Source organism: Patagioenas fasciata, chromosome 6, assembly GCF_037038585.1.
Source record: "Patagioenas fasciata isolate bPatFas1 chromosome 6, bPatFas1.hap1, whole genome shotgun sequence".
Classification (NCBI taxonomy): Eukaryota; Metazoa; Chordata; class Aves; order Columbiformes; family Columbidae; genus Patagioenas; species Patagioenas fasciata.
Window position 1 is genome coordinate 18,780,672 of NC_092525.1, and position 13,494 is coordinate 18,794,165.

The 13,494-nt window shown below is 41.4% G+C and overlaps 1 protein-coding gene across 1 annotated transcript; it reads right to left on the reverse strand.

Annotated features, from left to right (window-relative positions):
• Positions 1–353: 353 nt before the first annotated feature.
• USP1 (ubiquitin specific peptidase 1) lies at positions 354–13,136 on the reverse strand. Its single transcript, XM_065842277.2, has 9 exons — positions 12,983–13,136; positions 12,537–12,763; positions 11,459–11,582; positions 11,002–11,109; positions 10,317–10,477; positions 9,411–10,129; positions 7,932–8,102; positions 6,705–6,906; positions 354–1,903 (listed from the first exon to the last, which is right to left on the reverse strand). The coding sequence occupies exons 2-9, from the start codon at positions 12,704–12,706 to the stop codon at positions 1,171–1,173; spliced, it is 2,388 nt and encodes a 795-aa protein (XP_065698349.1). The 5' UTR covers positions 12,707–12,763; positions 12,983–13,136; the 3' UTR covers positions 354–1,170.
• Between the last annotated feature and the right edge of the window lie 358 nt (positions 13,137–13,494).

Sequence of the window (13,494 nt, forward strand, 5' to 3'; positions counted from 1 at the left end):
ACTTGGTGTTGTATTTTTAAGATTTTAATTGTCTGCAGTTTATAATATTTACAGTAACATTTTAGCATCTAACAGATGATTTTGAGATTTAATCTAGGATTCAGAACCAAACATTTCACTTGTTTTCACAGTAATCTTGGTTTCCTTTTCCCCTTACCTCTGAACCTACCTCTAGTCATCCCCTGCCTTCAAAGTCAGGTACACTGTACAAGATACACTGTACAGAGAATGTGGTTTTTAAAGCACTTTACATCTTCCATTTCTCTCAGACAGGTAAGTTTCCCAGCATCAAACCACTTTCACTTCCCCTTTTTCCCTCTCCAAACACAAAATTCTGATCTAGTCATCGCAGATGCATATCATAAATTTTTATTTCATATATACATTCTTAACAAAGCATCAAAGCCAAATGCTTTTGTTTTCCCACATTTCAGTGAGCTCCAAGAACAAATTAACTGTTAAGGTCACCACTAAGTTCCAAATCCACCCAAACAGATATGCATGTTAGAGGTCTTTACTCTTAAAAGTACAAAATTGTCTTAATTACACTACATGCTCCTCCTGTTTTGAAGTATTAATCACACCTATTTACACTTTGCTCATTTAACACCTATGCAACAAGATGTAAATTTGACCAAACATTTCTATTAAGTTCCTTCCAATACACTACACAAGGTTACAAGACCCTTGTGCTTTGAGTTGCACTGAGCAGTATAGAACTGGATAAGGAGAATAAACCACTTTGATTATCCAAAGACTAAATATGAAGTATTACTTCCCAAGTTACAAAAATACACAACTTCTGATGAAATTTGCTAGTTAATATACATTTACTCCAGAATATGAATACAAATAACTTTTATTAAAAAAAAAGCTAATAATACAATAAGCATGTCTGAGAGCTAGAGTTGTGTTAAAATCACTACCATGTACTGTAGGCATCATTTAGGAATCATACAAATTGGTATTTCTAAAAGGTCATATCACTACTCTCCAGCAAAGTTACTGTGCGAGTTAAATTCTATGTCTTGGTTTGTTAATTCAAGTTGAGCCACTTACACTGAACAAAAGAAGACCAGAAACATTATGATCCAGTAGCTTCAAAAAAACAGCTGTTTCTTCCAGGTAGTTTTGATGCAAACCCCTAATATTTACAGTCAAGATACAGTATCACTCTACAATTTTCTTATAAAACAGTAGGTAAGGAGTCGATGTAGATGACGATGTCGGAGAAAGAGAATTCAGAAAGTCCTTTTCTTCTGTGACCTTCACTTCAGAATCATCAAAAAGCAGCCACTTGCCCTCGTACTCTTTGAGGCTCTGCAGCACACACAGAGCTTTGGTTTCCAGTCCGCTGGTGGCAGCGCCCGCGGGTTCCTGGCTGGGTTCCGTGCCAGCCTCTGTGCTCGTGGCGCTGCTGCTGGACTCGGCATTTCTGTTCTCAGGAACGATGTTCAGGAACTTCTCGGGGTTGGCTGGCTTGTTGTACAGGTCACAGTCAGACTTGCTCTTCTGCCCCCCAAGAAGTCCGACGGCTTCCATGTTCTTTTTGTTCAGAACTTTACCCGGCGGCGCATTGCCATTGACTCTAAAAGAGACTTCACCATCGTCGTACTCTTCAGCGACAGTTCTGGCCTCCTCCTCGTTCAGTGGCTCCGGTTTAATCATGTCGTACATTTGGTCAGTGATGAAATTTCCCTTATCTAGCTCCAGGCTGTTCAGGTCTGTAATTTTGACCGACGCCGTGTAGTGTCCGCTGCTGATGGTGATGCCGCTGTGCATCACCACCGCAAACAAGCCGTAGGTGTCGTTGGTCGGCTTTGTGCTCCATTCGTCTAGCGACAGTTTGAGAGGCGTCAACAAGGGAGTGTTTATCTTGGACAGTCCACCGTAGCAATCAAACCTTTTGAAGAAAAATAAAAGTCAGACCTCTCACCACAGCAGCTCACGATAAATAATTGCTTTAAGCAGCCCAGATATTGCATCCATGTTCTTTTCCTTCTATTAGAACATGACCAGATGCTCACTTTTCAACAGGCTTATCATGAGCAGCTGGTCAGTGAAGACATTTTGAGTATGTATAACATTAACTCTTACAGCCTAATGACTACATGTTTTAACTACTTCAGAAATTCCTTTTTTCCTGAAGTACCAGCTAAAGTTACATTTTAAAGAGTGATGATCCAAGGAGTTACTCTGTTTGTTCAGTTACCACTTGTGCTTCTGTGCACAAATATTCCCCGACACCATCCTGCTTTCCAGATTAAAAACAAAACCAAACAAAAAAACCTTTAACATCCAAGGCTGAAGTAAGCAGGGTTTGTTTTTCCCAAATCTTTGAAAGAGTCATTTACTAAATAAGGGATACAAATCTAGTGTACTTTCGAGTGGCTTTAATGTCAGTCAGAGAAACCAAGTTCTTGCTGTAATAAGTAATTTTTCTGAGATGATCCCAGTGCACTGTAGGATACTGCCCCAGTAATGCAATGGTTGTCTGAGTACGTTACTAACATTTTCTTATTCAGGATTCTTCATTAACTGTCCCATGTTATTCAGTTTCTTTAAACAATTATCTAGCTGATTTACTGTGGAAAAGCATCAAGTATTTCATAAATACTTAATCATTTGTTCATAGTACACAAATAGAGAAGTTTAAGTGCTTTGATTACAAGAAGGCTCTTTTAAAGAGTTAGAAAAGAAAATAAGTGTCAGGACTTTTGACTTTGTGCATTAGATGATTGTTATCTTACACAATTTACATACTGCATCAGCCCAGTTTAATTAAGCCCTGTATTTAATGATATGTTATGATGTCCTAGTAGATTTCAGTGATGATTCAGTCTTGTTCAGCTGTTGGGGTGTTGTAGGGAAAGATACAGGGGAATATAAACAAACCCAGTAAAACTTGGGTTCCAAAGATCTAACTACTATTATTCAACTTGCCTTTTATCATAATAACTATCTTTAATCCAAGAAAACTGTGGATAAGGCATAAGAATATAAGCATAACTACAGTAACAGAATATTACTTTTGTTTTACTGGGTTTAGTCTTTATTCTGCCGCGCTTCTAAATGTTTCACTCATATTCACAGCCATAAACCCTTATAAATACATTTACGCACACACATGTCCTCAGTCACTCAAGTCTCATTAACAACTGACCTCTAGTTTTAGACCTAGGCTGACCATAAACATTTGAATACACCAACAGAAACACAAAAGAGCAGATATAATCAGAAATAAAGCTGAAATTTTCTGAAAATCCCTATTATTAGTAGCCAGAAATAGAGAGATTCAGAAGAGAGTCAAGGAGCAGAGAAACTGCTGATACTCCAGGACAGAAATCCAGTTGCACTCAAGCACACTATGACAATCATATTAACATGAAACATTAAAATAAACAGGCTCTACCTTTCTTCTGAATGAGATCCAGCATCAGAAAGATTTGGAGAGGAGGAAATAAGAGAGGAAATCTTTTCCTATTAGCTTTTTGTTCTTCTGAATGATTAGAATCTGAAGACAGAAAAATTGCATGCCGAGTACACTGCCTCATGTTCACACACAACAAACCCTGCTGCTGCAGCTACAGCCTTTGAGGCCATAAATCAGTGGAACTTGACCCACTGCACTGAATTAGTACCTCAAGTTATTACAGACTTTGAAAGACTGAAGCTGTTTTACTACAATGCTTTCAACAAAAAAATGTGAAATACTCCAAATAAAGATTTGCAGTGGCATAAGCACTGCTGTCATTAATCAGCAAATGTGACTGTTACAAAGCCTGAAGTGTCTTTAAAAATAAATAAATAAATACATACATACATTAAAAAAAAAAAAAAAAAATCACTCTTCCCCAATACCATTTCACAAGACAAAGATCTGTCGGGTTTTTTTTTTTTTTCCCAACAACTGTTAAATTTACATAGTAGAACAGCTTGATTAGATGTTACCAGTTACACATTTCTTCTTAATCGCTTTCCAGTCTGAGCACACATGGAATAGGATTTTTTTTTTCCCCACACAGACACTTGCTAAAGAGAATTACTCATCTCCAGGCAAGTCATTTTCACACTGGCTGCTTGTTTTAAAAAAACAAGAACAAAACAAAACAAAATAACCACAAACCATTTTACAAGCCAGCATCTAGAAAAGATGAAGCAAATCCCTACAAACTACAAATATTTACATTACCATCCCCCTTCTGCTTCATTTATCTTCATTCATTTCTAATTCAGTTGCCAGATAACTCAGTAGAGCATAACTGAGAAGGGGAGAAGCTTTCAAAATTGTTACTGAAGCTATGAGAAGCATGAAGATGCTTAGTTCAAAAATCTTAGTTTAAGGCCAGCAAAACAGTCTGTTATTACTTTTAGGGCAAATCCTTGCAGTCTCATCTATGAAGAATTGTTTGGTTTTTTTTTTTTTTTACAATGAATATTACAAGTTTGCACAAATCAATTGGGGGAAGCTCCATCAAAGCTCATTGTTCAGAAATCCCCGTGACTCTGGGCACTACGGAGCGAGCTGGTGCTTTGGTTTTTGCCTCAGCTCTTCCCGCTGGATTTCCAGCTGTGCTTTCCTACCCCAAATCAAGATGTTTAGGAATGACACGGTTGTGTCCAAGATAAAACACCCAAGCCAAAAACTGGGAAACACTCTTCGAAGCTGTTTCAGCTTCATCACTGACTCCAGTTCTGTGTCTGGTTTTCCCACTCTTAATTCCTTAATCCTGGGCTGCGAGCACTTGGCAGAAAATGTGTGACACGATTAGAGGAACACAAGAGATGGGCTTTAGTCTGACCCCATCTAGGTCTGAGTATTTTGGAGCAAGGACCTGAAGACTGCCGGGATGGAAGAGGAGGTAAGTGATTCAGGAGCTGGCTGGGTAACCTGCAAGTTCTCCCTCATAGGAGCAAAGAAAGTAGCAACGGTAGCAGCAAACTGAAGAGAATATACAGGTTTCCTGTAAGTGGACATCTCGGGTTGTATTTTTTTGAAGGGCCTATCATCCCACCAGGACACCATCTCACACCAAGGGCTACTCAACAACAGCACTGCAGTTTTTAAAAAGCGTGCCGCTTTTTCTCCGCCTTATTGCGACAGTCAAATATTGCGTAGAGGAATGAAAAGGAAATTTTCTATGTAATGACCCTAGACTTGTATGACAAGACGTCAGCAGACTTTACAGACACAGGCAGTTCCCTTTCTACATTGTCAGAAACCAAGATACTCCTAAAAACAAATACTAAGAACAGGCAGAGCAAGAATTCTAGTTTTAACAATCTGAGCAAACTACCTGTTAAAAGTAGCCTAATATAATCTTAATAGTTACTTTACAAATCTGATTTACACTGACCACAGTTACCAGCACTTGTTTATAGAGACAAATCATCTGTCAACTTACGTTTGGTTTCTGTGTAGTGCCAAAGGCTCCAAAAAAAACTCTGAAGTACATTGGCAACACAAATATGATAAACTAATTACACAGAAGACTTCATGAATTAGATTTTCCTGCTGGGAAGGTGGCTCTGAAGGCCCAAAGCCAACCCACAGGGAAATGCAAAGCACAGGAACTGGGTGGATTAATAAATTAAGGCCAAATTAATTTGTGCCTGAATAACTTCATGCACATCGCAAAGCGGCTCAGTGTTACACCTCAGAATTACGCCCAGCCACCGGCTTATAAACCACAATCTACGGCAGAGATGCTGCTGAAAACAGCACAAATTTATATCTTCTTTTGCTGCGTCCAGTGAAGTTAACACAGACAGCAAAAGTTATCTTTTAATGAATACCAGAGTTGAAAATACAGGTCAAGTCTGCAAATGTCACTAAAATTCTACAGTCACACTCAAAACACAATTAATGGCATGACAATTTTCTAAAAGATCTGGAGGAGTATTTTACAGTTTTAAGAAGTTTCTCCTTATGAGGCTTTCTGTCATTTCTCACTATTTGAATCTCAGTGGAGAAAGAGTTTACTGCAAAACCGTCAAGTGCTTGTTCCATTTGTGTACAGTACTGCTGGGACAGGGTTTTCTTTATCTTTTTTCATACTTAAGAATTTGGGGATTTCCTTTGGGAAGGGAGAGAAAAAAAAAAACCCACACCACACCAAAAACCCAAGGATTTCTACAGTATAAAACACCAAACTGCTTGCTCAGCAGTTGAACAATGACATTGCTGTCACTGTATTTGTAAAGGAATCGATCAATTTTTCTGTAATGTGTGTTAGCTTTTAAAATGTTTATCTCCTGGTGTTTTTCTGTTGTGTTGTTTTTTTTTTTTTTTTCCAAATGTTAGTACTCACATTCAGTTAGAGACCAAAGTACTATGAGCTACAACCACAAAACGCAGATTTGTTCTCATTACTTGTTCTGCTAAAGAACTTAAACCTGCCTCTCAACTCACGCAGGTGATACCGAAGGTAAAGTTTTAAGAAGCATCAGGATATCGGGCTGTTGTAAGAATATAGATAAGACAATTTTTGCTAAGAATCCTCCTGAAGGTGTATTTCTGCCACTACTTGTGAGAACAGAAAGCCTTTAAGAAATTAGGGGCCATGTCCCACTGATTTAAGTTAATTTCAGTCTAGAAATCTCCTTTTGATTTTGGAAAAGTTACAAAACATTTTCATCTCTTCTGGTAAGATTTCCCTTCCAAGAGCACACGGTTTCGTACCATCGTCAATCTGCATACTCACTCTAAGCCACTAGCAGCAAAGCACTTCAAATGAATTGTAATCACTTCAGGCATTTTATCGAATAAAAGGCTGCGCTCTGCTTCTGTGTAATGGTGGCAGTTTTCGCAGAAATATTTATCCTCTCCCACAATCCTTTCCACTGACGCAAACTGTGAAATTGCCCATTTAAGAGTCTTCATTTCCGTTTTTGGCTCTGGAGAAACTATAAAAGAGAATCATTACATTCAGAAATATGCTATTATTTACATTTCCAAGGCATCCCACCAGAAAAACAACAAAACAAAACATGTCAGGTTAAGACATGCTCAAATACTACTTTCAACGCTATCAAGAACACTCTAGATGTATGAAAATATATTCAAATCTTTGAATGATTTCAAGAAGCTATGAAAATACCACATAATAGACATCATTACTTCAAATCTATGGTTTTCCCAAAGCTCATCTTCCCATTGCACACACTAATTCTCTTGTAGTGTCTGGAAACTGGGTGCATATACCCAAGACCAGAATTTCACTCATTAAGGCAAAAAACCTCAAAAATAACCAAAGTTCCCTTTGGTTTTTTTTACATTTTGCCTCCCCTGGAATGTCACGCTGCTGCTGACGGGACCACCTGCACTGTCACACACACGCTCTAATCTCTCATCCCTCAGCAAAACCGGGATGGCAAAAATTGTAAAAGCTGCTCCAAATTAAGCCCACGGGAACTAAAATTATTACTTGTTTTTAATTCTGAATTTCCAAATGTATTGTTGCCATGCTTACTTTGGAAGATAGCTAAGAACTAAGTACAGATCACTAAAATTGAGAAAGATACTAGGGGACTAACATTTAAAAATTAAAACCAAACGCTATTAAGGTAACAACAGTCTAAAATACCATAATCATATTTTTACAGTAAATTAACAAAAATCTGGTTTGTCAATTATTTTATAAAAAGTGCAGATGTTTCTTGTAAAATTAAAAAAAAGCAGAATTTCTTATCCAAGAAGAAAGGGAAGACCCAAATCAAAGAAATTACCTATTTATAAGCAGGAAACATGTATGTGACTGAAGGATTGTAAGCAGCCTGTGTTACATGTTAAGACCTGAAACAATTTCAATACTGTCTGGATCTGTCCATGTTACCAGCACTGTGTTTCCCAAATGTAAAGTTAACCAGGATGAGAGATAACAGAACAGCCTCTAATTTAATAAGCATGCACAGGAGCAAGAGTTACTTACTTTCAGAACTCTCTTCAGTTTTAGAAAGTTCATCTTCTTGCACTGGAACACTGATGTCCTGAAAATCTTCTCTCCTTTCCGTGAAGCACTCGCACTCCAAACATCTCGTCCGCAGCACCAACTGGCCCTGGAACAGCTTCTCCACCAGCTCAAAAATGGCCAGTTCTGTACCTAGAGAAAGGAGGAGCCGCATCATTTAGCAAGATGTGTTTTATTCAAATGACACTTCAGAACCTGGCTGTCGTCCTTCCAAAAATCAGTGTTACACAAATGGCCTTTTAGGGGTTCCACATACGGAGGGAGAGAGAGAGAGAGAAAGAAGGAGGGGGAAAGAGAGAGAGAGAGAAAGAAGGAGGGGGAAAGAGAGAGAGAGAGAAAGAAGGAGGGGGAAAGAGAGAGAGAGAGAAAGAAGGAGGGGGAAAGAGAGAGAGAGAGAAAGAAGGAGGGGGAAAGAGAGAGAGAGAGAAAGAAGGAGGGGGAAAGAGAGAGAGAGAAAGAAGGAGGGAAAAAATTAAAAAAAAAATTAAAAAAAGCTGCTTATGGCATGTGATTTTCAGAGAATATGGAGCCCCTTTCTCTTGGCCCTCAAATTTAAATTTCTGTTTCAATATTAGGTTCTTATTTTATACTTGAAGTGTGACAGTGTCACAACCTGGAAAAATTGTGTTTGTGATCAATGCGCTGCCTTCTCAGTACGGACTGTCAGTCCTCCCAGGGGACATCACACTTGTATTTTTGCCAGGTCTCTATTCTCAGTCCTCTCTTCCAATACTTTCTGAGTTTGCTGGCCAATTTTAGTCAAATCTGCTGCAGAAACAGAGAGCTCAAAAGATTCCGCGTTCCTTCAGATTTTTATTAAAATTGATGGTTGGATCAGAAAGTTCGTTCCACATTAGCAACTGCTAAATTCATACCAAAGTCCTTCCCTCAGAGATATCTTGTCTCATTGACAAGACCAAAATCCACACCTGTCAGCCAATTAGCTTACGTAATTAACATATGTAATACATCCAGTGTCTTTCCTAGTTCCTGGGAAGGCTGGAACTACGGAAGAACTCACGAAAAGGGAGGGAAGAAGACATTATTGGTGAAAATTTGCAATACAAAGCCATAGCCAATGGGGTTTGATTCTGGTTGCTCCAGCCACTAATTTTCCTTTATATCTTAAACCCACTTGCTATTTCTATAAATGACAAAAATTACTGATAAAACAAACCTGGTAATATTCTGACTTTTTTATATTGTACAATGATTACACAGAGAAATACCTCACAAGTTCTGAGCTAAACAGGTCAAGTTATTAAAGAACCCTACCAATGTATAAAAATAAAATTCTCTTTCATAAAAATCTTTTTCAATTCTTCAAAAGGTAATTTTGTATTTGCGAGCTCTGCTGGCTGTGCAGGCTTGAAGGCCGATTCCCATGCATAGGAATTTCTTAATCAGACTAATTTTAAGCCTATACACTTGTTCACCGACCTTCCTTTTTTGGTTCCTTTTCAGCTCCTTTTTCATTATGGCTTTCCACGGGAGACACTGGTTCACAATATTCTTCTTTAGTGTTGTGACCATTTTCACACTTTACAGATGACTCTTCAAGCTCACAGTCATCATATTCTTTCCTTGGGTCTCTGGATCCCAAGTTTGTAGTTAGCTTTCCTAGACTATAAAATTTCGACAGAATGCTAGGCTGTTTGCATGAGGATTTTAACCAGTTTAGCCTGAGCCGTGACTTCTTCTGCGTTGGCTTCGCACCCTCACTTTCACTGGAACACTTGGCAATGGCATCAGTCTGATTTTCCACCTTTTCTCCTGTCGCTTTCCTCTTCGACCTGGTTTGCCTTTGATTTTCTTCCACTGCGATTTGCTCTTTTGACACTTTGGATTTTTTCTTTGCGTTGCCACCCTCAGCATCACTTTTTCTTTTCCCGTTGCCTTTGAGCAGCTTGTCTTCAGCTGTCTCTCCGCCATGGCTACTCGGTGCGTTATCCTCGTCCTCAGCAGTGTTGCCAGTTCCATTGCTCTCGGTATTTTGATTAGCTTTTTCCTCTAGTTTAGCTGCAGGCTCTTCCACGGGCAGCTTGTTCAATTCTTCCTTCTTCAGGAGCTGACACGTTTCTTGAATGTTGCCCAGGATACACTGCAGAACTTCCTGGGCGTCGTGCTGTAAGTAGCCTTCATACATAGGGTTGAGCTCTCTAGTAAAAGTAAAAGAGCAAGGCAAATTTATGATATCATGAAGCTAACAATAAACACACTAAATTTTCTACAGCGATGCCCCAATTTTCAGACCATCTACCCCCGGCAAGTCTCTAATGTTGTGCTGTACAATGGCCTCAAAACTCCAGGTGAAAATTCTGACAATGTGATTAAGCTAATTTGTACCTAAGGGTATTCAGTAGCCTTCGTGGCTGAGTTGCAAGTTCATCTGTGTATTTTTCTGGATTTAAGAGAAAGCTGGCTTGAAGCTGCTCAACTGAAAGAATCAACGAGTGCAAACTGCAGATTAGTTCGTAACTTGCCAGTGGATCTTCTTTACAATTTCCCTGCAATAACAATATAAAAAGAATAAAGATACTTGCGGTTTTGTCTGTAACAGAAACTTTTTCTCTCCTGCCTTCACTTAGTTTTCTAACAGACATCTGACAGATTTTTGTCTGCTATGGGAAGCAGGTGAGTTTTGGACAATGTATTGCTCTTCTGCCAGTAGAAAACAAATATAAAAGCCAGGCTAGCCATTATTTTAAAATCCCAAATAATCTTTGCCCACACTCCAATTTCCATCAACTCAAAGTACTGTATCATAATGATCTTAATGTCAGAAGCATGGTGAGATATCTTCTCTAATTTCTTCTGTTCAACTCAAAGACTTGTGCTTACCAGTTTACAGACACTCTGAACACAAGCTCAAAACAACTCAAACGTGTCTTTACCTGAAATGGCACTTTAGAAAACAATACTGCAAAACTCCTTACAAGCAGAAGAAATCGGTTAAATTTTCATTACACTCCTGGCATGCAGCCTCACTCACACAACTACAAGTAAAGGAACATGCCGGGAAATATTTTACCTTTTCTGCTTTTTGCTCGCTTTCGTCCTTCAAAGATTCTTTCTTCTTTGAAATTATATTATATAAATGTTTTACTCCAGTTTTAAAACCAGGACAAAAATATAATACCTGAAAGCAAGTTTAAAGTTAGAATAATTGGTAAAGAAAGAAGCTACTCAACGTACGCATTTACGATCCAAACTGACTTTGCACCTCCCATGGCTGCTGCGCAGCACGCGAAGACGCAGAATTATTCACAGTAGGGAGGTGCCCAGAGTACGTAAAATGAAAAATCACCCAATCAAGGCCATCTACAGTGCGCATTTTTCCCACAGCATCATCTTTTTATCCCCACTGTAATTAGATTCCCTTCGTACTACATCCAGGTATCTCTCTAATACCAAACTACAAATCCCATCCGCTTGTGCTTAACCAAAAGAAAAATCATCTTTCCAAGGCCCCCTGAGCATGACGTTACCTGAAGGACGCTGTTCAGGTAACACGTGTTACCCAGATTGTTCAAGCCCACAAAAGGCAGCATGTTGTCTTTCTTCTCACAGCTAATGAGCGAAGGAGGCTGTGCTGCAGGAACCACCTGATCACTATTAAATAGAGAAAACAGGGTGTAAGAGACACTTTTTGAAGATGATTCCTTCTGGCATGGGTGCACATCTCTCTCCTGGCCATCTACCCTCTCAGAGTTATAGAGCTACTGACTAATGTATACAGATCAAAACGGTGTCACAGGGTTTCTGAGAGCGTTTGTATGGCTACTATGGGCACCCAAACTTTTCTATGTTCTCTGTTCATTCCTAAGGCAGCACTTAGAAAAATGCGTCTGGCACATATTTTCTATTACTGTCCCATGCTCCAGATTCACATCAGTTAATTTCTGGGAGCAAACCAAAAGGATAAAAAACAGAATAACAAACAAACGAAGGAACCAACAAATCTGACGTTACACGCAGTGATAATCACCGCACTGACGTAACAAAACTGAATTTTAAAGTCTCCCACACGTTTATAATTGACCATGATTAAGCAATTCTTCTTTTTCCCGCTTAAATTTCCTCACTAGCTACAATGAGATGACAGATTTGTTCAGGGCTTGAAACACCCTAACAAATGACAGTAAGCAGAGCAATCAACTCTTTTACTCGCCGCAAACACAACTGTTAAAACGCAATTTTTTTTAATTAAAACTAATTTTGCAAAAACTTACATTTTAATATACTTTAAACACTCCGGCATCTAAATAACTACCCCACATCAACTTCAAACAAAGTAACTTCTTCAAGTTATTAAGAAGTCTATGCCACCTAAACATCCATAGCGGAGTGAACTTGTTTTCTTAAATGATTGCTAGAAATTAATTACGGTCAATAGTTAGTTCAGTTTGATTAACGTGGTTTAAGGATTGACTGAACAGAGGTCGGAGCGGGTAATTCTGTGCCAATGTACAACTGCACCGGGGGATGGCACAATGGGGGGGATGGAGCATGTTCCCCACCGCCCCCAACTCCTTCTCGGGAACAAACAGCGAAACTCTCACGTACACCTCGGCGCCTCGGAACTCCGAACTCTTTTGTTCATTCTCCTGGGACTCGGTGAAATCCAGCGCTCTCTTCGCCTCCTTTTTCTGGAAGAGCTTCAGGGAGAGCCGGTTCTTCTTGGAGGGGCTGCCCCTGGCGGGCCCGCTGCCCTCGCTCGGTAACACCCCCGGCATCTTTCCGGGCGGGGAAGGCGGCCGGCCGGGCCGGGAACCTGCGATGGCCACTCACACCTGCCGCGCACACACACACGAGTCGCCATTTACTTCGAGCGCGGGAAGCGGAGCCCCGGCGCCCCCCGCCTGACAACGGCCTCCCTGCCCGGCCCGCCGTCCCGCACCGCCCGCCCTCACGTTCACTCCCTCTCTCTCTCTCTTCCTCCCGCCCGCCCAGGAGGCCGCTGTCCCGGCGGGCCCAGCCCAGCCCGGCGCGGCGGAGCCGCCTCTCCTTACCACTACATGTTGGCGCGGCCCGGGCCGCCGCCGCCGCCCGCCGGTTGCTATGGAGACCGCGGGGCGCCCCGGCGCCGCTCTCGCCACCACGGGAAACTTGGCGCGTTTTCCGCGCCGCCAGGACCCGCGCCCTCAGCGCTCCTCGCGCCCAGGCGCTGGCGGCCGCCCCGCTTAAACGCCGGAGCGGAAGCCGCCGCTGGCGCCCGCCAGGAACGCAGGACCGTGGTGACCGCCGGCGGTCTGTCTCCCGTCAGCTTGCGGCGACAGAGCGACATCTTCTCACGTGCCCTCCGACAGCGCTGGCGCCACATCTCCCGCCACCGCCGTCAGGCAGTGCGGCGGGCAGCCCGCGAGGGTCCTGCCTGAGCGCGCGCGGGCGCTGGTAGCGGCCTGGCTAAAGGGCTGAGGCTCGCGAGGGAGGTGGGGAGGCGGCTGGGCTGAACCATTCCGCCGAGACACCCCCCTCCAGCGGCGGTGGATTGGTCCCGCTCTAGCCCCGCCCCTCCCGGCCT

Bases quoted from the DNA above. Each gene is read 5' to 3' on its own strand.
- USP1 (XM_065842277.2), bottom strand. From the start codon at position 12,706: ATGCCGGGGGTGTTACCGAGCGAGGGCAGCGGGCCCGCCAGGGGCAGC. The intron at 10,478-11,001 runs GTAAAATATTTC...TTGTTATTGCAG, and splicing joins GCGAGCAAAAAGCAGAAAAG to GGAAATTGTAAAGAAGATCC. The intron at 1,904-6,704 runs GTGAGTATGCAG...TTTCTTCAAAAG, and splicing joins TTTGCTGCTAGTGGCTTAGA to GTTTGATTGCTACGGTGGAC.